The sequence below is a fragment of the Orbicella franksi genome, chromosome 8 (assembly GCF_964199315.1).
Source record: "Orbicella franksi chromosome 8, jaOrbFran1.1, whole genome shotgun sequence".
NCBI classification, from domain to species: Eukaryota; Metazoa; Cnidaria; class Anthozoa; order Scleractinia; family Merulinidae; genus Orbicella; species Orbicella franksi.
Window position 1 is genome coordinate 13,288,827 of NC_138152.1, and position 25,528 is coordinate 13,314,354.

A 25,528-nucleotide genomic window follows, 5' to 3' on the forward strand; every position below is an offset into this window, starting at 1 on the left:
CGTTTGCGCATTTTAAATTTCCTTTTGGGAGGAGCTTAAGGAAGGTAAATTTCTTATATGGTTCTCGACTATCCGGTTGACCAGATATAAAAGCTCGTATCCAACGTCAAATTCTCCATTTCAACATCAATGCATTATCAAGTGACAAGTGTAAAGAACATCAACAGGTACGATTCATTATCTTTAGTTAATGAACCACTAAATTCTCAGGACTAAAATTAAAGAAATGCATAGAAATTATTACGTAAAAATCTAACCCAGTGTTCGAAGGCCGGATAATTAACGCTATCGTCCGGATAAGTGTTACCAAAAACATGTTATGTGTGCACTCGATAACGTTATCCACCTTTTGAATAACCCGGGCATGGCGTTTTGACCTTGAATCTAGACAGCTGAAGAATATATATAGAACGCGTACCACTGGTTGATTGCCATTGCCTTTTTTTTTCTGTTTGACCAACCTGGGTAAATGGCCCGAGAAGACAATGCAACCCGTCATAATGAGAATATGATCAGTGAAGCAAAACCACGTCTGGCATTTAGGATTCATCTAAATAACCTCCACTTAGCCCTAAATAAATAGGTCATTCTGGTCAAGGCAGGTGTTAATGTATATATTTGCAAACACTGAAGAAAAACAAACACTGGTAAGGTGAAACAGCAAACATAGCGGCTACCTAACAACCTCAAAGTAGTCAGCCTTTGTAGAAAAAAAAGTTTGAATTTTGTTCATTTTTCGCAGCCTGCTATGTTGCTATGTTAATCAATGTATGAGACACTTCGATAAGTAATAGGAGTAATAGGGCGTGTCCATAAACAATGATGTCATGTGGACCTTCAAACAATTGACTGTGATGCATTATGCATAACGTTACGAGAAGTAAGCAAAAGCAAAACTTGGAAATGGCGGAGATATAAGAGTATACATGTAACGTTAGGCTTTCTTTGGCGAAAGTCATTAGGCTCATGGCTTGGGCTACAGTAGTAGTGTGGGTAGGTTTGGCATTGTTCGCTGGTTCAGTGGAAGTCACATTTCTGGACCGAATGACGAGAAAGGATAAGACCAAAGTAGAAGTTCAAAGAATCGTCGTGAAACCATCCCACCCTCATGGAAGACATAATAATCTCCAACTATACTCTAAACAACATTTATCAGATTTACCAAAAGGAAGACATGATTTAAAGGAGAGCAAAGTGAAAAAAAGAGACGACTTTGAGTTTAATTCGAGGAAAAATATTACTTCCACTAGCAAAATAATTGGGAAAAGTTCGGCGATAACAACATCTTATACAACATTTGACAAACTGGGAGGAAGCTACCCACGAAAGGAAACTAAAAACAAAATGTATCAACGAAGGAGAAAAATTCCTGATCATTTTAATGCACCATCGCTTCCTGAGCGTTGGGATTTTAAATTCTCTGACGGGTCGGCACGGGACGAGGATGGTCTTATTAAAAGGTCCCGAAACAGGGTAAGATTAAAAACACAAAGATCACGCCCAATTAATGTGAATTCGACAAAGCAAAACGTTATCGCATTTGACTCTAAAGTGCCCATCGACTCAGATATCCCAAAGGAAAAGAAAAGGCAGCAAATTTCTGGAGGAATCACAAATACTAACCGCTTTAATGCGTTCGGTAATGGAAACGCCGTGGGAATATCTGGTGAAACCATGCAGCTAGCTGGAAACCCTGACAGTTTCTTTGCAGATCCTATGGCTGCCAGACCACAACAACGGGTGCTTCATTCAACCCACTACTTTGCTCCAGCTGTCCACAAGTTTTTGCCAGCTCAGCACCGCTACCCCAGTCCTCCCATACACAGATATCTTTCTTCTCCAGTGATTTTTAAAGATGGAAACAGAGAGGGTTACCCGGCACTCGGTGGATTAGAAAGCGGAGCAGTTTCAGGTCCAGTTGGGCCATTTGGACAAGCACAAATGCCGCCTTTTATTTCTGGACCTGCTCATCGTGGGGACCGTGTGATAGTTGTAAACAGACCGATCCACCCCCCTGTCCCAGTGCCAGTGAACGGACCTCCCAGGGTTGTCGTTGTCCATCACCCAGCGCCGTTACCACCTCAACCTTTTCATATGCCTTTCATTCCGAGGCCTCCGCCATTCCTTATCGTGCATCACAGAGAATTTTCCAGTCCAAGTGAGTCTTAATTCTATTTAAAGAACTCTACTTATTTCAGAAAAGCGTCAATCGATTCAAAATGGTCTATCATCAACACTTAGGAGTTAGTAAACGTTTCAAGTGCCCTTCGGTAGCATATTGAGGTGGTTAAATAAACGATTCGACTGAGGCCTTCAACTACGGTTACTAAGTCCAAGCTTTCGCCGATCTACGGTATCGTTCAAAGAATGCAAAGAAAATATTCTACTGTGTGTAAAATATAACACTTACAACAGCGTTTTAACAAAAACATATGAAGCCACTGCTGAATGTGTAAACACTGCTGGGGAACAATGTGTTGCTTTAGAGACCTACAGTTGCAGACTGGCCATGAAGTTTCGAATAAATGATAAGCTACATTCGAAATTCTCCTTAAAACATTCGATAGCCTTAATGGCATTAATCCCATGACGCCCTATTACTCCTATTCATTCGTTTTATATATATATTTTGCAGTTATTGACCCTTGCGGTGTTAATCCGTGCAGAAATGGAGGTACTTGTACAGCAGTGGTCACCGAATTCAAATGTATTTGTCCATTGGGATACAAGGGAGACAGATGTGAAGGTGAAAGTCTTTAATTAATCACTTTCAACTTTTAAGTTAGACTACTTGACGAATACCGCACGGTTTCGCTGTCAGAGTGATGTCATTGTGAAAATCATGGAAAAGTTCCGACACAAAGAAACTAGCAGTATTATTGTACATATTACATTCGGTGCCGTTAATCGTAAAGCGACCTCGGCTGGATTTACATGTCTCATTGATACGTTCTTATAAGTAGTTTTTTTGAAAAACATTTCAGAATAAAAACTAGCGGTAAAAAACGACGTTTCGATCTCTCTGAGATCATTTTCAAGTTGAAGAAAAAACGAATGAAATATACAGATATAAGTACAAATTAGGGCGTGAGAATGTCAAACGATAAAATATGTAAATACAAGCGCTAAAATGTAAGTGCTAAAATAATAAAATACTATAAAGAAACCTATATAAATAACTTTGTACGGATTGAATCTGACTGTTTGTTGAAGGTTGGCTTAAGCTCCTTTACAAAGAGCATTTCGTAGATCAGGCAGTCGAATTTACTTTGGCACTTTCTCAAGATCTTAAAATCACGATATATGTCACTTGGGACTGTCCCATGCTGCTCTTTGATGTGATTCCCGATTGAAGACGATCCTTTGTATTCCTCAACGCGTTGATAGAGGTGTCGGCACGTGTACCCGACATAGTTTGCATCACACAAACTACACTTGTAGATTCAATCCGTGCAAAGTTATTTATATAGGTTCTTTATAGTATTTTATTATTTTAGCACTTACATTTTAGCGCTTGTATTTACATATTTTATCGTTTGACATTCTCACGCCCTAATTTGTACTTATATATGTATATTTCATTCGTTTTTTCTTCAACTTGAAAATGATCTCAAAGAGATCGAAACATTGCTACGTGGTTTAAAAAAAATCAAACATTGGGTTACAGTAGACTATGCTTGTTCTTTAACTTGTATTCACTTTGACAAAAACAGCGAGTCCGCATGGGTAGCTTAATTACTTTCCAAGAGAATAGTGTTCAAATAAGGTCTAGACAGGCCTGAAGGTCAAATAAGTTTCCTTCGTGAAGCAGTATCTAATGTCTTGTTGTTGCACTTTTTCAGTCCAAAGTAGTTGCACACCAAATCCATGCAAGAACTTTGGCAAATGTACCGAGCTTCCTGACGATTTCGAATGCACTTGTCACACAGGCTTCCACGGAAAGGCATGCGACAGTAAGAAGATAAATGCTATTTTCCTGTATCTTCGAGAACGCCAGTTTTGAAATATTTTGCATTTTGATAAGTTGATAACGGAATAAACTAGTTGACAATTTTTCACTGCAGACCACGCCGAACGAATTAGAACACGGAGCTGAAATTTCTCTGGTTAGGACTTTTATCCACGCCGGCTTTGCGCTTTAGTGCGGACGAAAAACATCGTGAAAATGAAGCTTTTCGTAAACGATGACGTTACGATAATCACGTGATTTGCCTGCCCGAGTTTTCCTCAAACACAAATGGAAAATGACCGGTGGTCGTTGCGTTTTCAAATTCCTCCGGCGTAGTGCGGACGGAAAACATTTGATGCGTCTTCAGAGTGAAACCTCCGTTTTCAAATTCCTCCTGGTTAGTGTTGACGGGCCCTAAGTCGGCTGCATTAATATCGAATATATATTTTGTTAATCAACTCTGTACATGAACTCCGGCCCGACAGAAATTAATCATTGTGGTTACTGACACTGTTACAAAGAAGTCCCTCCTTCTGAAAATCTGTCCGTGTTGACCCCTCTGTCATCCAAAGTGGAAAACAATCTCAGGCCTAAAAGATTGTTGTTGTTGTTGCCTAAATATCTGGAAACAGGTGAAAATTTGAATTGCATTGAATTAGTTAAAACCGGGTATTGCGAGTGAGCTTAATGTACGTCGGGATAGATTTCTATAGCTTTTAAAGTAACCTGCATAGTTTTACAAATGTTTCCTAAAAGTATGTATATCGTATCTTCAGTGGAAAGCAAGTGTGAGCCCAACCCATGCAGGAACGGGGGAGTGTGTACTGAGAACATTGAAAGTTATACGTGTTCTTGCGCGGCTGGCTTCATGGGTAAAAATTGCGAACGTGAGTAATTCCAGTATGTTTAATAATATATTTATATCGCTATAAATATCCATTTAAAGAGACCTTCGTCTACTCTCATTAAACATTTGTTTTCAGCTTTAAGGTAAGTGTTTTCATCTTTTAGGAACTAGCGTAAAGCTCACATGTTTAATGGTCGCGAAATGTCACATTTAATTTTCGTTTTTCTTTCTTTCTTTCTTTTTTATAACCAACACACTTTTTAAAACTCGCTATGTTGTGTACACTTCTCTGAGTAGTGAACTCGTGTCGTGTTATATTGTTCAAAAATGTTTATAACTGAATGAACAATTCGAGGCCATTAATTCACAGAGGAATCCAAGTGTTTACCCGTCAACCCGTGTCAAAATGGAGGCATCTGTACTGAAGATCTGATCGGTTATAAGTGCAATTGCAAAGATGGATACAATGGAATAAACTGTGAAGGTATTAATTCAACAGAAAATAAACATTTGCATAATTAGTGCAATAGGCCGATTTGGTTTCTTTTGTCCGCTAGTGAAGGTGACCACACAATAAATTAAATTAATTTTTTTTTATTCTCCTTAGTTCGAGAAACAAACACCGCCTGTGATAGTTATCCGTGCCGAAATGGCGCTACGTGCATTGCTGACGTCTATGATTCGACCAGATATTCTTGCTACTGTTCATCAGGTTTTACAGGACTAAGCTGCGAAGGTAAGCTGAAGTGGAGGTTCTTATTACATGGCACCAGTAAAGTACATAATCTGATTGGATAAAGATTGAAAACAGTTTCCAGAGACCACGATCCTTTGAGTCAGGAATCAGGAATCACGATATTTTTGTGTGTGGCAAAATTGATCGCGACCATTGGGAAAAAGAATGAGGCGCAAGTGTAACACCGTGCCCAATCATAAATATAGAGTAGTTATTTCTTTATCTTCCCGACAGATAAAACTATTACTTTTTTGTTACAGCTCAATATGTTTTGAGTGGCGTCTAACAATGATATATAACATATAAATAAATACATTTATGCAATTCTCTTCGTGAACTTCCGCAGTGAATCAATGGGTGCCAAACTATACTCCCCGCCATCTCCATTCTTATGGTACCTTTGTTCTTATTGGTTTTATAATGAAATGAATTGTTTTTGCAAAATCCTTGCGTGACTTGCATGGTAACAGATCTTGCATGTGGTAGCTGCCCTAGTCCAGGGATTTGCATCAAAGGAGTTTGCAGGACAGGTATGATCAACGCCTTTACATCTAAGGCGTTAGGCCTTACACGCAGTCCATATGAATAAAAGAAAGTAGTTGCTTGTGTCACAAGGAGAAGCTTTGAAACTGTGCGTAAATTTTCTGTACGCTCAGCGAAGCAGCTACCAGCATTGGAAGGCAAAACAATTAGTTTTATGCGCTTTCGCTAGCTCTTGATTAATGTAGACATGAGATAAAGAAGATCGTATATGAGTCCTATATATATGGGAAATACCCAAGTTTCAGTTCGTGCACTAGGATGCCAAAATTTGACAAATGTCTTTATTTTGGGTTCCATAGTTGGCCGTAAGAACAGCACCAAAATGAGAAGCAACAGCACGTTTAACTTAATTTTTTGTTTGCAGAAAAAGGTTTTGAATCTCTTGCCTTTGCTACATCACCTTGCATGCCCAATAACCCTTGCCTATTTGGCGGCCATTGTCTACCAAATGGAGAAGATTACTCTTGCTTGTGTCCGGAAGGTCGAGGGGGATCACACTGCGAGCGTAAGTCCAAACACAATCTTACTTCTTTCGTCGTTCATTGCACTGAGCCTTTAATTCTAAAGAAAAGTGATAGAAAAATTGTATTTGGTCAAGCACACTCATTCAGCTTTGCGTCAAACAAAATCCAAACTCGCTAAAAAGATAAGCGGGGCTGTAAGGATTCTTTTTTTTTTTTTTCCCCCGAGGGCTAAACTTGTAGCAAAACCAAAGGATGAAAATAAGCGCTGGAAGAAAACAGTTCCTCTTTTATTTATGTAGGGTTTTGTTATAGAAATGCTGCTTCAGTATCAACGCTTAATTAAGGTATTTCCCATGTTTTTCTGTACAGATTTTTTCCAGGAAAGCAGTTGTAATGGCTGCCATCATCATGCTGTCTGCATTTCCAGTAAATGTATGTGCAGACAAGGATACTTGGGTGACGGAAAGATCTGCAGACCAAGTATGTACCCTAAGTTCAACTTAATTTCGTGTTGCGAGTTTACATCAGTATCTAGGTATACTAGAAATCGCGAGTTAGCTAGTGGCATTCGTTCGGTATATTCACGTTTCGTAACAAACCTCTATGATCTGGGTTAATCTGTGATGGATCGAAGACCAAACTACTTGTAAGTGATAAAAACCAAGGAGTAGCAGGAGTAGTCCTATCAAGAACAGCGGGGTCTGACTCCTATGAACTTATGCTCATCTTCATTTTAACTCAAATAATAGTTCTCAAATAGGGTGACTTAGCACCAAAACAACGCGTGACGTGCAGCTGCGTGACCCAAAAGCTGTTGCCTGAACTGTTCCGTTACCAAGACTACATTCAACGGGTTCAATGCAATCATATGACCTCTGTTAAGCTACACTTAAATATTTCGATTTTAGAACCCTCGCAGTGTCATCCCAACCCCTGTGAGAATGGTGGCACTTGCCGTGATGAGGATGCCGTCGACTCGCATCAGCCTGACTGGTGGTGCGAGTGTCCAAACGGATACAGTGGAAGACGGTGTCATGGTATGTTTTGTGTTAAACTCTGAAATAAATGATTAATCCTGGTCTTTCGATTTCTCTATGTGACCCTCATGGGTAACAAAATAAAACGAAAGCTACCACAGATAAAACTCTGCCCTCTATACGAACAATAAAACATGAACGTAATACAAACTACAGAAAAGTTGATTCTAGAAGTTTGTTACAGACAACTTGTAAAAATAAAAACGCGTGTCAAATATCGCAGTTGCTGCAAGTATAAAATGATATTCAATTAAAAGATTTGCAGAAGCTAGAAAAACGTTTAATAAAGAATTTGCTGCAGTTAAAGAGTCCATGCAATTAAAAATTGCTGCACTTAAAAGGGAGGCTGCAAATAAGAGGTTTTAATGGTGGCACTACTCGAGACTAAAATCGGGCATATACTAGCAGTTTCTTCTTGATTTCTTGGTATGAAAGAGGTTTGAAACACCAAGATGATCTCACTTACGTTACGACGTAACCTTGCCGAAGTTATTTTCAAATTTCACTAGACACTATTTGATTTCCTATATAACTTCACTGATACCTCCAACAGTATCGAAGTCGACCGAAGGTCTGTTGAACTACTAACTTCAAATGTGTGTGAAATTACTTACTTAACGATATCCTTTATAACCTACTTTTGAACTGTAGTGTTCGACCCATGTTCCAATTTCAAGTGCCACAATGGAGGAACATGTGAATCCACATATAATGAACAACGCTGTATTTGCCCAGCCCCATGGGAAGGCCCAACATGTCTACGTAAGAAGTCTATTGGGATTTATTTTCTAAGTATATTTTGAACTTTATACTGAAATGTTTACTGTCTTCCTCACTTACGTTTTTTACAGCTAGAGTCAAAATGAATTTGGTCGTGGTAATAGAGCGGTTTTCAATAGGCCATTTCCGAATTACCTGTAGCCTCTTTCTCAAAGCGCTTCTTGGTTCCCATCATTTCATATGAAACCATTTTCATAGGATTTCATTCACATGCACATTAAACTCATTTTCATATGAATGGTTCAGTACCAGACCTCGCTATGATAGAGAGGCTTAAGGCAACTCAGAAATGGGCTATCGAGTGTCATAAAACCAAAACCAAACAAAGTTCTCACCAATTAGGCTACTCAGCCAATCTCTAACCGCAGCATAACCATAATCAAAATCAAAGTAATTGTGGTATTACTTTGGATAATCAATCAGCAAAACCCCTCTAGCGTGGGCCCAGTGTGTGACCATTCAAACGCAGCCTAAAGTTTGTTGATCAGTGCTAATTTCCTAGTTTGTCTAAACAGAAAAAAAAACTAGCGCTTTTTACTAATTTTTTTCTTCTTTCTAACGTTTCAGTCGATAATTACTGTTTACCAAAGAACGGCGAAAACAGGAATCCTTGCAAAAATAGCGGAAAATGTGAATTCACCAACGGCGAAGTAAAATGTGTTTGTCCAATCCAGTATGAAGGTCCGACTTGCGCAGGTAAACACTTGCAAAACAATCTCTCTCTGTATGTAGTTGTTGCTGCTGTTTTGTTATTTTATCTAGATAGCCTGATACTCCAAAAAGCGGAAAGCATAGGGTGAACCTTTCGAGGTTACTCAAACGTTTTCAACATATATTTCCCTTTTGAGACGCAGCGTTTGCCCAATAACCTCATGCAAAAATACGTTTGCTGCGTGATGCTAAACTAAATTGAAGAGCGCATGTTAAATCTTGTCAGTGCCACCGTTACCACTGCAAAGTTTTCGTCTTGTTATGATGACGTCTTTCAAGGGCTGTGAAGAGCTCTTTCCTAACAACCTGGAAATGTCTAAACCACTTTCATTTGTGGTGAAAAACGCTCTTGATGGAAAAAGCACGTGGAAAAGAAAGATACACTATTTTAAGGACATTCCATATGGAAAAAAATATCTATGTCGCTTGCTCGTTTAAATTGCAAATAGAGTAGGCTTAAGTAAGAGATATCCCCACAGGTCAGGATAACTGATGTATTGCATTAAGTAGAATCAGTCTTGTGCATTATCCTGTATGTTTTTAGATAGTGATGTTATGTTCCTTGGATCTACTTCTCTCCAGAAAACAAATGTAATAAATGCGACAAACACGCATTTTGTGATGAGGGAATTTGTAAATGTCGACCCCCTTACACCGGTGACGGAATAACATGCAACGAGCCGGAAGAACTAGGAAGTAAGTTATCAAATTATAACTTTAAAATACTTGCCATCTCGTTAGACACTTCATCGATGCTACTCGCGGAATTAATATCATGCTCGACTTCAGGAGAGTCGAATCGCCAACTCTATAGACCCTTTCCATAAGTGACTTTCAATTTAAAATTACTTTGTATGTATTTAAATTAGCCTCACTAACCTCGTTTGAGAGTAAAAATCATCTAAATTATAAATTTTAAAACCTGTTAGTTGTTACTAAAAGTAATTGAGTACTGCACGTTTCATTTCTCGTCGACCCTATCTGCCACATGAAGCTAAAACACTTCACGCGGGAATAAGTACTGTTTTTTTGGGTTTCTCAGTAGTGATTTATTCAAATTGACTGACTGATGGATTGATTACTTGCTTGCTTGCTTGATTACAATTTACTTTGCAGAGGCCCCAACAACCACGCCCTCTGAACTTCCAAACAGCTGTTCTCCAAACAAATGCTTGAATGGAGCAGCATGCATCGAAGGAAAAAACACATTCTATTGCGTCTGCCCAGAACACACCTCTGGCAGGCTCTGTGAAAAGAAAACTACTCCTACAACTGGTATGAACTGACAGTTTTCATTTTAGTTACTTCTGATTAGTTAAAACCCGGCGATGGCTAATATCCCATCCATGGGCTAGAACAAATATTCCTATTTATCTAAAAAGACAGAAACTGGCAGAACTCTGTCGGTAGAAACCACCTGTCCCAACGCAGAGTTTACCTTTTGCGGAGATTGGCAGTTGCGCAAATAACTGTGATTGGACTCCGTTGAATAAAAGTAGCCTTTATACATTGTTAGGAGTATCATATTGACTTAAAGCACTACTTAAATCCAGTACAGTTAAGTGCTGGCCTCAATGATTTGCCGTGGTTGTTTCAAAGTTCTCCTCTGTCCTGTATATTTTCTCTTATAACACAACAGCTCCACCTAAAGCTGCGTGTCATCCAAATCCTTGTCTCAATGGCGGCCTGTGCAAAGAAACAGGAGTCAACCAGGACTTTGATTGTGTTTGCCCTAATCCTCGGTTTAAAGGAAGGTTTTGTGACGGTAAGTTATGGAATTGCGTGGAGTGAATAAAGAATGTTCAGTTGGTCAGAGATGAATCGAAAGCATGCATTTCATGTCGATTCATCTCATTTTCAGTACGTACATCTTCAAGACTCCCTATCACATGCTCAGAGTGCAGGGGTTTGATGAGTGCTGGGTCATAAACAGGACAGGCCCCTTACCTGAATATTTAGGAAATTGAAGGCTTATAAAGTTTCGATGAAATAAGTCCAGGTGGGCTAATCCACCTACAAACTTCAGAATACTCTGGCACCATACTCCGGGACAGGCCCCTTGAGGGCGTGAAGCACCCTTTCTAGCTCCAAAAAGTAACTGCCCGGTTGTTACGATGGTAGTTATTGTAGGTGTTTCATTACTTATTGGGAAAAGCCCAACCACTTAATTCCACTTATAGGCTTTTTACTTCTAGAGGGCGGTGTTCAACGACACGAGTCTATATCTATATATGGCAGGGCACCGTTTCCATTAATTATTACTCTTGATTGATTTTTTAAATTGATGCCAAAATTGCTTTTTACTTGCAGTGGATATGTGTGCTGAATGTGAACCTCATGCAAGATGCATAAATGGAAAATGTTTCTGTCGGAGGGGTTACAAAGGAGATGGATATTCCTGCAGGAGAGGTATATCGTTTCCTGAAAGACCTTTCCAAATCCAAATATTTTCAATTCTATATCTGTCTTCTCTACATTTTCCACCCCAACCGGTACTACTGCCATTCGATTCACTGGGGTAAAAGCCGATTTGAAGGGCCTCTACAAACAAAGCAAACAAATGCACACATAAAGAGCTCATCAAAAGGGGTTAGAAAAGGAAGTTTATAGACATTTTCACCCTCTTCAGTCCAGTTCAAACGTTTCCCGGCTTCGGAAAGATTGAAGCAAGCCCACTTTTCCCGTTTCTTACCCAAAAATTATGTTATTGTGAAAAAAGCTTTAAACTGGGTGCATCTAACTGAAGTGGTGCTCAGGAATAAGAAAATGTTAGGTTTGTTTTTCAGTTAAACCAAAAAATAAATGTCCGCCGTACTCCACCACAATCAGCGGTGATATCTGTATTTGTAATCCTGGCTATTTCATGAGCAATACTGGAAAACGCGCCTGTATCGGTAAGTAGTCCTAAATTACTCGAACGGGTTTCTGATGTGAGCAATATGTTACTATGGTTCTGTTCCTAATAGTCTAGAGTTCGTACCTATTTACTCAGTCCATTTTGCTGTACCCAAATTCGCAATTAGCCAATTAGAAGCCGTGTCTACTGTCCTGACATCTTGCGATAGTAAGAACTGATATGGCAAGGGGCAAGGATATTATGATTACTATCAAGTAAAGGTTTTTTTTTTGGTGGGTAAAATTGATAACAGGTTTAAAAAAACAGGACATTTAAAAGCTTGCAATTTAACGTTTGTATATATCTAACCCTCAGCGAATGATGATATATCCCGAAAAACATTACAGCATGGGCCAAAGCTTGAAATTCCTCCTCCAGCAGAAAATCCAGTTACACGAAATGGACAACAGTGGTCAGGTACTGAACTAGAAAGTAAACATCTACCTTATATTACGTTGAAAAACTATTTTGTAAAGTCACTGTTTTCGCATTTCATTTAGCAATCATTCTTACAGATGCATTCAACAAAACAAATGCTCTACGTGACAGTTAGCTAGGGACCTTGAAAATAAAATGTCTTGCCACGTTTCGGTGAAATTAATAAGATAGACAAATTCAGAATTTTGTATGGGTGAGTTGCCAACCAGCCAAAGCAATATTTGACTGCTTGCGGCTTCCAAGCAGGTAAGTCATTGTCAGTATTTTAAAACTGTTAAAAGAAAGCGTGCAGTGAAAACTAAACCGTAGAATTCTTGCAAACGCTTACAAATCACTAGGGTAGGAGCAGAATGGTTATATAACAGATATTAAATACTGCTTAAGATCGGTAACAAAAATGTTGTACGGAACGTTGAGTAATGAGCACTTGCCGCAGAAAAAGCACGAATAGTGAATGTCGATCTTTTAGTGGAGATTAAGTACTATTCAATCTGCGGCTACTGTTAGGGGAAGCACATAGACATAGTTAAAGATCGCTATCTACTATTTACTGATTTTAAAGCTTTGATTTCCAGTCTTTTGTTCCTTATACAATTTTTCCTTTCCCAAACAGAAGACATCATAGTCACAGAATACCGTAGCTTGGGATGCTGGGCTGATACCACTGACTGGCGAGACCCTTCAAAACGTGCAATGATGGTCATGGAAGGTTTGGATCCACTCCTGGCTGATAATTACCACGAACGGAAGCAACCAATCAGCAAGTGCGCAGACGTGGCTAAAAGGCTTGGCCTTAGAGTGTTTGCCATACAAAATGGAGGACAGTGTTTTGGTGGCGCAGACGAAAATACTTACAAAACGTATGGTTCGTCAGAGAAATGCGCTGATGGAGTTGGGGGATCCTTAGCTAACGATGTATACAAACTCTGAGAAATCATGTACATGTACCTGGAGTCGATCGGTGATGAATACACTGACTTGCCAGTCGTCCTAAGCAGGTTTCCAAGAGTTATGAATCGTTCAGTAACAACCTCTGTATCTTAAAAGATTGAGAACGCCTGTCTATATGTGTTTCATACATAATTTTCGACAATTTGCAATAAGAAGTCGAGACATGCATTTTAAAACATTAGAAATCACCGTTCTGTTTGCTAGCTTGAGTTCCATTGCAAATTTAAATAACCTGAGCATGCGCTCGTTTCTCTCCTGCTAGTAATGAAACTGAGCCAGCGAAAACGCTAAAAATACTTACAGTTATTGTAAGGTAATCTAATTATACGTTCCAATCCGCATAGGTAAATTTTTTTATAAGGACTGTACAGTGTCCAGGAATGAGAACCCCCTATGTAGACATCAGGCCTAAAAGGGTCAAAATGGCGGCTCATCCACGCAAACATATATCATGAACCTTGTTATAAATGTTAAATCGGGTTGGATCTTAAAGCGACATAAATGTTTTAGTTTAAAAAAGCAATGGCCCAGTACTATTTTTAGTCTTAGTCTTCATTTATAAGATTAATAAAGGAATTATGCATCATCATGAGTTGTATTTTGTGACAAAACAAGCTGATATAACAGAAACTACCAAACAAACAACGATGGGTGAATGGATTTCAAATAGGACGTGCTTAGAGTTCGCGACTCTTTTCTTGCGTTTGAGACAATTTAAAGAGCAGTGATTTCTGCTTGCTTTGTTACTTTTATTCGGCAATAACCCGAAAGCAATAATGGAATCAAGCAGGTCAATATCAACGACATTGTTGGATAGCGGGAGACTCCAATTATGCGGCAGACACCCTGAGGAGAAGCTTTCTTGACGGTTTCTATTATATTTACTATTTATAGGCTCATATGACTACATTGATACGTAAAAAGAAAGCAACCAAAAAAAAAAAAGTATTTTCGACTATACTTCAGCACCAACCTGACTTCTTGTTGTTGTTTATTTGTTTGCTCGTTTTTTTGTGTGTTTGTTTTTCATTTACAACCTGTAAATATTCGATTTTTTTCGAGGGAGAACATTATAGACTTCATTTCTATACAGTATGATGGATTTGAGCAATAAAGGTCAGAGAAAAGTGGTCGAAAATGAAAAGCAAATTACTTATCTGGTTCCTGGCATTTAAACTAGAAAAAGAGTCTTTCTTTTGCGATTTTTCACAGGCGAACATTTTTACCGGCAGAATATATGGCAAGATTGGGGGTTGTTACCCGAAAAAAGGGGGGGGGGGGGGGCTTAAAGGGGTGGGGCATCCATTTCGGGTTTTCGTTTTAATTCCTTCAGGTACAATTACACTCTCCCAACTATTAACAATATAACAAAATTGATGTGTACAGCAACAATCGCTGTTACATGTGTGCAAACTCCATTGCGGTCGAATGAAGGCCGTAGGAAACAGTTTAAACAGTTTTTTTTGTCGCTGTCTGTCGACTGCATACAACCCTAAAACCCAGTGAAAAGTTGCGTGGAAAATTCCATTATTAGACACTTGAATGCGTAGTGTGGCTGGTTGTATTTGCTTAATCGCTTCATATCCCTGCTTATTTTGACCCTATTTGGTTTCCTTTGTTTTACTTGCCATTTTGACATGTGGAAGGAGTGGTTAGTGTTGACATAGGTGATATGGTGATAGAAGTGACAACAATGGAGCAGATCGACAACAAGCATTACACAATGTACGTAAATAATATTTCAAAATGTTGCGAACGAGTGGGGCTAAGCGCGTCGAAATTAAGATCATGCAGTCGTGAACAATATACAAAAAAGAACATGATCAGGAAAACTTAAAAAGCAATAGGCGAGGCACAGCAGTCACGCCATTCTTGTTGACCTGCCTAATGTGCCACAAGATTCAGTAATATCCATTAGTTGTCCAAGTTGACAAGCAAAAATCATTTGCAGACACAAATCAAATTAATATGAAGTTTGTTCAAATTACCGTTATTGAGACAATCAATTAGGAAAGAGAAAGTGAAGTCTAGAGCTTCACCGAGAGTAGGATTTAGTTTAAACATAGACTTATAATTTATTGGATTTAACCTTCAACCGGCAAAAGTGTTTTTCTGACATCTGCTCCGACTAATTAGGCTTCTTATGACTAAATTTAGCGAATGGCCTATATCGAAATATAAAACCCAGTGACGTTTCCTAAAACGTAGCCAGAGCGCGTTTTAGGGACAATAAGATATTCGTTGCCTCTACAATTATAAACAAACTCGTTGACCATGAGATCAATATTTGCCGCTATTGTGACGCATTTCTGAGATACTTTGATAAAAAAAAAATGTTCTAAAATTGGCCTGTTATGCCTCATTACTTTCCCTGAACATCATGTATGTAGTTATAGATGAATTTTACTTAGGTGCCACTCCACTGTAGGAATGGTGTGACTTAACTTGTCAATACTGGATTAGCGGTGATAGATTCCTCAGGTTTAAAGAAGTTGGCGGTTTTTGTAACGGCGTTGCCCATGAGAGAGATGCAGTGCTCATTACGCAGAAAACGAAAAAAGAAAAAAAAATCGAAGTCGCTCACAAGAGTAGAACCCATGACTTCCCAAACACCGAGCGAATGCCCTCTATGCCAAAGTACAAAAAGGTCTCACGGCGAGCAACGCCATTTACCAGGCTCGCACTGACGGGAGACCTTCATGCCGCCAGGACCTGCAACGTTCAGAGCTTACCGTACGGGATGATGATAGTAAGCTGCTACACTTTAAGCCCGGAAGTGAAATGCAAGAGGATACAACGTTCACCATGTTACAAGCGTGGGACAAAGACGATATCTAAGTCCCATATCAGTTTAAATGCAGTTAAAGGGTAAGCTTATTAGCTCTGTAAAGAGGTCCCTTTCATAATCTCGGTTTCAATTAGAAGCTGACGGTGAATCAATATTAATATAAGCACTATGATGGTTTAACGTAATTTGGGGCCTTTTGTTTGTCTTTATGTCTGAAATTGATCCCCTTTCGTAATTAAAGACTTGATATCAAAGTACCACTTGTTTGCATATTTGGTTCTAATTAACTCGGATTTAAACCAAATACCTTTAAATTCGATACATTTATTATTGCTCTAAGTTATCACAATAGCCGCCGACTGGACTAATTCTGTTAAGCGAAAACTTACCTGCACTCTTAAGTGTCACTCCGAGTAAGCAGGCACTGGACCACGACAAGGCAACCAGCTTAACGCTCTCCGTGACCTCCGCTGGGCCAATCAGAAGCTAAATATTTAACTGCTTAGCAGGTAGAACGCTGAACTTGGCATGTGATTAATGAAAAGCAAACAAAAGCCACCGGACACCGAATTGTTTTCGTGTTACCTATATTTCTCGCTTGAAAGACACAATTGTTTGTATTATTAATTGTAGAATTGTGTTTTTACTACAACAGGGAGAAAGATATGTAGTCAAAATATGAAAGTTTTTAGGTATTTTGAGCCAGTTTTTCTGTTATGCGTTTTTCAGTTGTTAGCTGAGTACCCTTGCCAAGGAGAAACGCATCTTGGACAAAGTAATGAAAAATCGTCAGCGAAGAATTCGATTCCAAGAAAGAATGGAAGCAAGAACGTTCTAGAAAAGGACTTAAATCGCGGAAAGACTCCAGAAAATAAGAGAGAAAACTCCTCTTCGCCAAAAAAGCAACTGGATTCTGCAGGCTCTTCAGAAAATTATCATGACCGCAGAGGCTTAAACAAAGAGCACAACATCAGCCACAAGGAAGATGTGCCTTTACACATGGCTGCTAAAGCTGATGACAAATTCAGGAAGCCATCTGCTCGGACTCACCAAACTGAAAAATCAAGAGAACATAAAAATAAAAATGTTGCTAATGGGAAAAGCAAAAGGCGGTTAACACACGCTAAGAAGTCAAAACTGACAAACAACTCTATTCCAGTAAAGCCTGGCGACTTTCATCCGAAGGGAAATACTAAGAGGAAAAAGAAAAAGTTATTTAAAAAGTATGCTTTAGTTCAAACATTTTCTCCACTTCAGGCGCAGTCTTTAGATTACCAACCGATTGCTACTGGTGGACAAGAAGCTTTAGCGGCAGGGTATTCTCCATTAATTGAGGGGGACCAAACAGGAGATGTTAAAGACCAGGATCCATCTCAACAGCAACAACCGATCGGTGATGGTAATTCAATATCGCAGTACGATAGCGCAGGGTATCAACAAGACAGCAGCCAGTCAGCTATTGCAAGTTTTGTGAGTAATAATGGCGAAGACGTTGGTCAAAGCGAAGGTAGACAGCAGCCTACCAGTCTAGAACAGGCCATTCAGTTACAGCAAGAGGCTTACACTCAACAGCCTCAGGAGCAAGGACAAGAACAGGATAATGCGAGACCAGGGACTGAAGGTGGGGAACTGGGAGGACAGGCAAGTCAGATTATTGACGGAGGGCAATTGCAATACCAGAGCGAAGAAGCAGGTCAAAGTCAACAGCAAGGTGCTCAGGAAGGAGCTCCGGAACAAGGTGGAACTCAAACTGGTTTTGATCAAGGGGGATTTCAACAGGGGCAGACACAGGAGCTTAGTCAGCAGCAGTCACAAGGCTTTGATGACCAATTGCAGCAGCAGCAGCAGGATCAAGCACAGGAATACCAGCAGCAACAGCAGCAACCATCGGAGGAGTCACAAGAGCCGGAGGCTGCGTCCTCTGAAACGCAGAGTTTCACGACCTCCACCAATTCCCTTGGTAGTCTGTTCGGAACAGAAGGTCAACAGACAACTGCTGAGCAACAAGGACAGGGAACAGTAACATATGCAAACGAGCAGCCTAGTGAAGGGGGAGATAAGAGCGCGCCACCCGGCGTTCAATACGCCTCCTCCATCGAAGAAGCGCTTAAAGAGCCTTCAGTGTCCCCACAAGACAGCAGCAGCGAAGAAGGTGATGGTCAAGGGAGCCTCGGTGCAAACGATGGTGCCAATGTCATCAATATCGGTGGGGGGCCAGATTCCAGAGAAACCAGCAACAATGGTTTTATGGGAGCGGGAACTGTAAGTGCTCCCTCTGGGTATCAGACCGCCGCTATAGATGATAACGGGAACAATGACCAAGCTGTGACTGGTACAGAAGTCAATGGATATGCTCCAATGAATGACCAGGGTACCAATAGTGACGCAACTGCATTAGAGGAAAATCAACAATCGCAAGGTACCACATCTACAGACAATCAAAATTCTTTTAACTTTGCTGGACAGCAATTACAACAGGCAGGCATTGGGGAGAAGATGCCGTCACTCGATGACGATTTTAACAAGATTGTTGACATTGCAAACAAGAACGGCCCAATGGCAGGTAAATTGTAACATAAATGTTCTTACTACTCTCTCTATACTAAACATTCGGCGCTTATACAAACCCAAAGCGAATCTGCATTATGGGACACGTGTTTACCAAACCAGTTTCAATCCATTTAGTTCCCTTGATTACGCGTACCGCAAAACACAGTTTAAAGGTCACAACTTCTTTTCTGGAAATGAAAATCGCTGGATGACAAGTATATTAGAAAACATTTTAACATTTATTATTGCTGCGCACTTTTACGCGTACATGGATTTTTTTCCTCAATCGAAAGCTCAATTTGGTTAAAGATGATTTTCGCCTAATCTTTCTTATGCATTAACGCAAGCTTTACAATAACTAACTAATGTAAGAAAATTGTGAAATGAATTAAGGTCAATTAAAACTTAATACTCTCAAGAGTTAATGATAAATGACTGTTTCAAACGATGTAAACAGTCGTGAATTGAGTTTTCTTTTGTGGATGCGCAGTCAAAGGATGTAAAGGATGTCCTCCTCATGCAAGATGCATAGACAAAGTGTGCATAATCAACGACGACCAACCGCTGGCCCATATGCTGAACGCTCTGTCTGGTCCGGAACCAGGTATGCATGAACTGTGGTTGAAATTAACTTTACAATTTTCATTAATTACCACACAATCCAGGATTACGTGGCGAAAATCATAACATGCATACATACTACATAAACAATACACAACGTTTTTCGGTTCTTATGGCACGCACGCCAGAAAAGAATCTAATGTTGCAAACAGCCAAATAAACTGGTATACCAGTCCCATTTTTTTCCTGATTCCCTAAAAACCTTCTCGAGGAATGAACGTTTATGTCATTATACTGAAAATGCAACTAAACTAGCTAATTATTGCTTAATGGCCTAACATGCAAATATAGTTACTCTGTTTTCCGGGCTTACATTTTGACGTAATTTATTGCATCTTCTACACTTTCATGTACACGTCATCATATTTTGGTATTTGAAAAGAATGCCATTTTTCCAGTCTCTAAAATCATGATCAGCTGCATTACTGTTTTTAAAGCTTTGCATATGGTATTATTTCCCAAGGATATTATATCTTTCAAACACAGAAGAATATTAGGCTCATTTGTTCAGCAAGCCACTTGACTTTCTCCTGATTACTTCAGTATATTTATTATATGACCGGGGAAATTACTTCATTGCCATTAGCCGGGAGTGAGCATTTTTCTCGCCAGTTTTTAAGTTGCATTGTATTGTATTGCAAATTAATGCAGGTTCGTGATTCTCATAATTGATTCGCATAACGTATTGGATAGTTCTCACGAATATCAAAGCAATTAAAGCTGCATTTATCTCTAAGAATTGGGGTAAACAACAAGTCAAATAAATTTTAAAAAATCAATAAAAGCAAAAAACATTTTTGTCAGTGGGGCCCGTACGAATCAAATATTGCACGTTTCTATGTCAGGTGAACAGTCCCCACCCAGTGAATGTAAAGAATGCCATTACAATGCTAAGTGCATCCAAAGAGAGTGCGTCTGTAAGACGGGTTACACTGGTGATGGATTCGACTGCCGCCGTAAGTATTTTCACGCTACCCTTGATTACTCTAAGCATTTCCGATGTAACCTTAAACATGTCGCTTCCAATAATAAATAGTTAAGGCTGGTTTTCACTGACGCGTGAACAGAAGAAGAAGATGTTTATAATTCGCGCCGTTTGTTACGAGAATTTTCAAACAAAAGGAAGTACTTAGTAACACCTTTATGCGCATGCGTACGCTGCTCACGCTTACGCTTGTGCCCAAGTGAAAACCAGACCTTAGTAAAAGCTATTTTCTTTGATACTTCGACTCTTTCGCTTTTAAGCTTTCAGTTTTCCCGGCTGTTTATTTGTCTAAGTATTATAATTAGTTTTCTGCTGGTTTTCGCTTCAGATTTTTCAAATTTATTTTTATTTTTTTTATCCACAACCATGGAGTAAAATTCTGATGCATCGTTTGACCATGCTATTGATTCTTTTTTTTACCAAGAAAAATGGTAAAAAGTGATTAAATCAATAAAGGATAATTGTTCTATATCAGTAATTTCCTGGCGTGTGGGATCAAGTATTTCTTAGCATTCACAGTAAGAGGGATATTTATTTTACCAGTTTTTTACTAATCCTACAGCTGACACTTGTTTACCTGGCTGCAAGCAACATGGAAAATGCATCAAAGGGTTCTGTGTGTGTGATCATCATCATTACTTCAACGGATATGAATGTGCACGTAAGTCCGTCTGCTTATTTCTGTCTTTCTCGTCAGCAAGGATCAGAAATCGAGCTTTTATTGATTAAGCTCCTCTTTAAGTCATGGATTCCCGCCTCGTGTAACAGGATGATGGTATTGTTCTCTTTATACGTTATACGAGTTGATTTGAAAAAAAAGAAAAAAAGAATATTTCTTGCACACCGTCACCTGGGTATCGGAAATATAGCATCCAGAAGTCTCCCTTCCTTCGGTGCTGCTCCCCTTGATCCATGTCCGTGCATGTTCTTTGTTATGGCAGAAACAAACACTGTGTTTTTTCTCATTTTTATACACAGCATACAAGATAACACACAGAAACTGTCCCCTTCAGTGTGCCACGAGATGTCATGACAGATGTCCGCCAAACTGCTGCAAACATCATCGAGTTCTAAAGATTCATTACAACGATGGAAATCTTCAGGAGATAAATATACCACCTAATGCACCGCCCCAGAAAAATGTTACTACTCCCCGCCCAACAGTCGTTGTCCTTAAACCAGAAGGCAAAGTGAATGAACACGTGGCGAACTTTGCATCTGACTTCCAACAGCGCCCTGCAGACTCTGAATCCACCAACCTAGAAGCTGTGAACTTGAAAAATCCTGCTGGAGGATTTGCAGTTTCAGAAATGGCAGCAAGACCCCTTATCGAGGACGAGGCAGAATGTCCAGCGCAATGTAAGTCGGAGTGTCGGGATTCCTGCCCTGTTCGATGTTGTCTTGGAAAGTGCCCATTCATTTGCCTGGAAAACTGTCAGCCATCCTGTCCTAAAACATGCTGTCATCTTCCTGGGGCTAAACACCTGATTCCAATGATGGACCCTCAGGTTCAAGAGAACTTCATGAAAACTATGGCAGAAAAGTTTTGCCCTAGAGCCTGTAAGGCAAAGTGTAATCCAAACTGCCCGCCAATCTGCTGTGAAGTTAATTCCACTCATCCTGCAACTTCAGAAAGTGTAGATCTTCAGAAACTAAAGGGCGAGAGCAAGAATAGTGCCGATTTCTTCAGAAATGCAATGAGCTGGTTTGGTATGATGAACTTTTTGAATATGATGTACAACATGTATGGTAATCTGTATGGTACCAAACATTTCGCCAAATTTCCTGTCAAAGCAAACGATCATAAACTAAAAACAGTTAGCCCTACAAAGCCTAAGACCGTACGCACAGAAAACCACTTTAATATCAAGGAGGTTGGTGTTGCGGAAAGTCACAACAAAGCAAATGATCTCTGTCCAGATTATTGCAACAAGTCGTGTCTACATATTTGTCCCATGAAATGTTGCCGCGACAAATCTGAGGGAAAGACGTTAATCAAAGTAGGAAATCCGTTGAAATGCCAACCATCATGTGCGTTGTACTGCTCTAAAACCTGTCCTCCGCTTTGTTGCTCAAAAAATACCACTTCATCATTAGCAGATCACAATCCAACAGAGCAAATCAAAATTGCAAAGCCTTCACCAGTATCTCAACCTCCTAGAACTCAGGCTCTAGCTACCTCTTTACCTAAGCCTCCTGCTGCCTGTACACCCATTTGTCCAGCCTATTGCTATCCAAACTGCTTGGAAAGCTGTTGTCAGAGGGGAGAAGTGACTTCTAGAAAACTATCACAACAACCAGTAGCACCCGATAAAGCCAAACAGTCATACAACAATTTCTTTGCTAAGGAACCTCCTCTCACCAACCAAGATTGCCCGTCCGTTTGCCGACGCGACTGCGGGCCATCGTGTCCTTTGCGATGTTGTGGTCGAACGGTGATATCATCAACACCAACACGTTTGGTAGCTACTCGTCCATCAATTAATTCACCCCTTTGCCCCGGTGGTTGTGCTTCTGAATGCTTTCCTGCTTGCACGATAAGTTGCTGTAGAGCTGGCTTTAAAAAGGAACATTCGAACGCAAACGTTCCAGCAGTTAGTCCAACAAGAAGAGAGCGACAACCGGGTCCAAATCCTCCTTCGTTTCCTCTTCCTCCTCCAGCAGCTGTTTGCCATTCTGGTTGTTCACGATCTTGTTATCCAAATTGCGACGAGACATGCTGCAGAGCTTATTCAGAGCGTGCTTCTGGATTGTCTGATCTTAACAAGTCGGCTGTCTCTTCCCATTTTACCATTAAAGTACCATGTCCGTCTGAATGTAGGCCTTTTAACTGCCTTTACTATTGTCATCATGACTGTTGTTTACCACGAAGCAATACAGCGGAACTGAAAAAACGTCGCTACCAAGACCAAAGGAAATACTTAAGTGACATGAGAAAGGTAAAAGCACCAGCAAAACCAATGCTGGATAAAAGTACTGGTGGTCGAATTAGTAACAGGAGGACAGTGATTCATAAGAGACCGACACACTAGATGTGATCTGTTTGTAGTTATAGTGTTAGGAAAAAGTTTTCCCTCCGACTAGAACGATTCCGTGGGTATTGATAATCCCTGCAATCCCAAAGATAATTGCCATTGCCGGAGTCATAACCGACTTAAGGCCTGAAGAGATCACCAAGCTTGGTATCAACATATAGCGGCCAAATGTTTTGGGAACGAGAAAATATCCTTGATCCCGTAGCAATCAATACGAAAAACGCAAGTGAAAATTCACTAATTCCTTTGATCTCGTTTGCGGCGAATGTAGAAAAATAATTATATTATATATCCTTTTGCATACCAATCTCGACTTTGATGTTTTGGGTAAAATTAAAAGAGAAATAGTTACTACAAATTTCAGGAGTTTTTTCATGCAAATACCTAACCAAATTGATTTTATCAATTAGAATTAATATATATAATCATCAATTAATAGAAATGCGCATACCAGATGACTAGTGTAGTCCTGAGGGCGGATAATTACCTTACACCATTCATGGACTGAAAATGACTCGCAGCAAGATCAAAGTGCAACCAATAGGCGCAATTCTAATATATGCCATTAGCTGCAGGTCTTTGATAAGCTACACGTATGCTATGTATGCATGCCAATTATACAACGAACAAAAATGTGAATCAGATAGATAGAGAAAATTATGAAATGGTAATTTATTTATAAAAGAAGTCTTGATTCTTTGTTACGCGTCCTTAACCCTCAGACGTACAGGGTTGATCCTGCATTCTCTGCGGAAATCTTGATATGTCAGTTGCGTGTCCATCAATTTTGACGTTGCAATGGCAACCATCAAATTTCACGTAGGTCTGACCAAAGATCAGCTTTTTTAAAAGAAAGACAATTACTTAACTCTAAGGGGCTGAAAATTCCAGTAGCTGTTCCTTCATTCACTGTGGAAATCTTGATATGTTAATTGTGTGTCCATCATTTTTGACGTTGCCATGGCAGCCATCAAATTTCACGTAGGTCTGACCAAAACTCAGCTTTTCGAGATAATACTGTATTACCAGGTATTCATGAATTTGTACATTTTACAAGCATTCTAACTTGATTTTGTTTTAATTTCGATTAATTCTACGTATATTTTTTGTCAACGCGGATAAAAACCTTGAACTAAGTTTAGACTTCGAATTCAGCCTCTAACGTGCAAGTTTTCCATACGAAATTCGTCTCCAAAGAAGCCCAAAATTCGAACATCGTTGCTATCATTTTGAACAGTACTCAGCAACCAGGCCGCGTTTTCGTGACGTCATTCCGTCCAAAAGATTTTGTCCTAATGGCTTCCGAAGAGCCTTTTAACCTTCACTCTGGGTTATGGCTGCTCTTGAGCCATAATATTTTGAGTCAAACATGCTCCAAACTCCGAAATGATAGCATTGAAGATAGTGAAGTGGATAATCGCTTGGAAAAAAAGATTTAGCTGAACTTGTGAAGGATGCCAAGCCAGTTGCAGGTTTTTCTTTTTTCTGCCAATTTCGAGTTGGACGGAATAACGTCACATAAACACAGCCAGGCTGCCAACACAGTTTCAAAATGGCGGCCTCCGAAGTCACTTCTTTCGAGACGAATTTCTTCAGGACAGCGGGCACTGCAGAGGCTGAAACTTAGGTGAATGGAAAAGCTGCAAGTTTACTTGCTATAGGCGAAGACAAAATGAGAGTGACCTTCTCCTTTAATTTAAAAAATAAAGTAGTGAAATCCAAGATGGCGCATCAAATTACGTCATTTGACGTCATATGACGTAATTATCAATAAAAAATGGAATCATCTTGTAGAGCAATCTCAGGGTTATCTAATCAGTGTAAATTTATTTCGCTTTGCCTTAACAGAACGAAAACCCAGATGGAGGTTCCATCCACCCCACTCCCCTTGTACCATTGTGAGGGGTATGAGTTATCTTGTACGTCCGAGGGTTAACATTTCAGCCTCTCTTATCGTCTAACTTCGCCAATCCGTACCCTGATTGGGAAAGTGCCCACCACAATGCAACTATATGTGCTGCGAAAAAAAAGTGTATTGGATCTTTTCGTTTTGGTACCATGCATAAAACTCCCCAATTGTTAGCCAGCGTCTTATTTTAAAATTGTAATCCACCGGGACAATGTTCAAATCGTCAGAAAAAGGACCTTGTTCCCTTGAGCAAATCCAATGCTTCATCCGTTTCGCGCCTGTACATTT

The 25,528-nt window shown here is 39.7% G+C and overlaps 2 protein-coding genes across 4 annotated transcripts; both read left to right on the top strand.

Moving 5' to 3' along the window:
* The first annotated feature begins 432 nt into the window (after positions 1–432).
* On the top strand, positions 433–13,926 carry LOC145494605 (uncharacterized). Of its 2 annotated transcripts, XM_081474129.1 has the most exons (19): positions 433–2,158; positions 2,636–2,746; positions 3,843–3,953; positions 4,726–4,836; positions 5,167–5,280; positions 5,404–5,532; positions 6,003–6,062; positions 6,440–6,580; positions 6,909–7,019; positions 7,448–7,576; positions 8,228–8,338; positions 8,924–9,052; positions 9,650–9,763; positions 10,184–10,342; positions 10,707–10,832; positions 11,378–11,476; positions 11,854–11,961; positions 12,279–12,380; positions 13,015–13,926. In XM_081474129.1, exons 1-19 carry the CDS (start codon positions 967–969, stop codon positions 13,329–13,331), a joined length of 3,474 nt encoding a protein of 1,157 aa, XP_081330255.1. In that variant the 5' UTR covers positions 433–966; the 3' UTR covers positions 13,332–13,926. The 2 variants fall into 2 exon arrangements, with proteins under 2 accessions (XP_081330255.1, XP_081330256.1); XM_081474130.1 differs by lacking the exon at positions 6,003–6,062.
* A 1,781-nt stretch (positions 13,927–15,707) lies between these two features.
* On the top strand, positions 15,708–25,528 carry LOC145494604 (uncharacterized). Of its 2 annotated transcripts, XM_081474127.1 has the most exons (5): positions 15,708–18,703; positions 19,181–19,294; positions 20,157–20,267; positions 20,859–20,957; positions 21,275–25,528. In XM_081474127.1, exons 1-5 carry the CDS (start codon positions 16,819–16,821, stop codon positions 23,326–23,328), a joined length of 4,263 nt encoding a protein of 1,420 aa, XP_081330253.1. In that variant the 5' UTR covers positions 15,708–16,818; the 3' UTR covers positions 23,329–25,528. The 2 variants fall into 2 exon arrangements, with proteins under 2 accessions (XP_081330253.1, XP_081330254.1); XM_081474128.1 differs by lacking the exon at positions 19,181–19,294.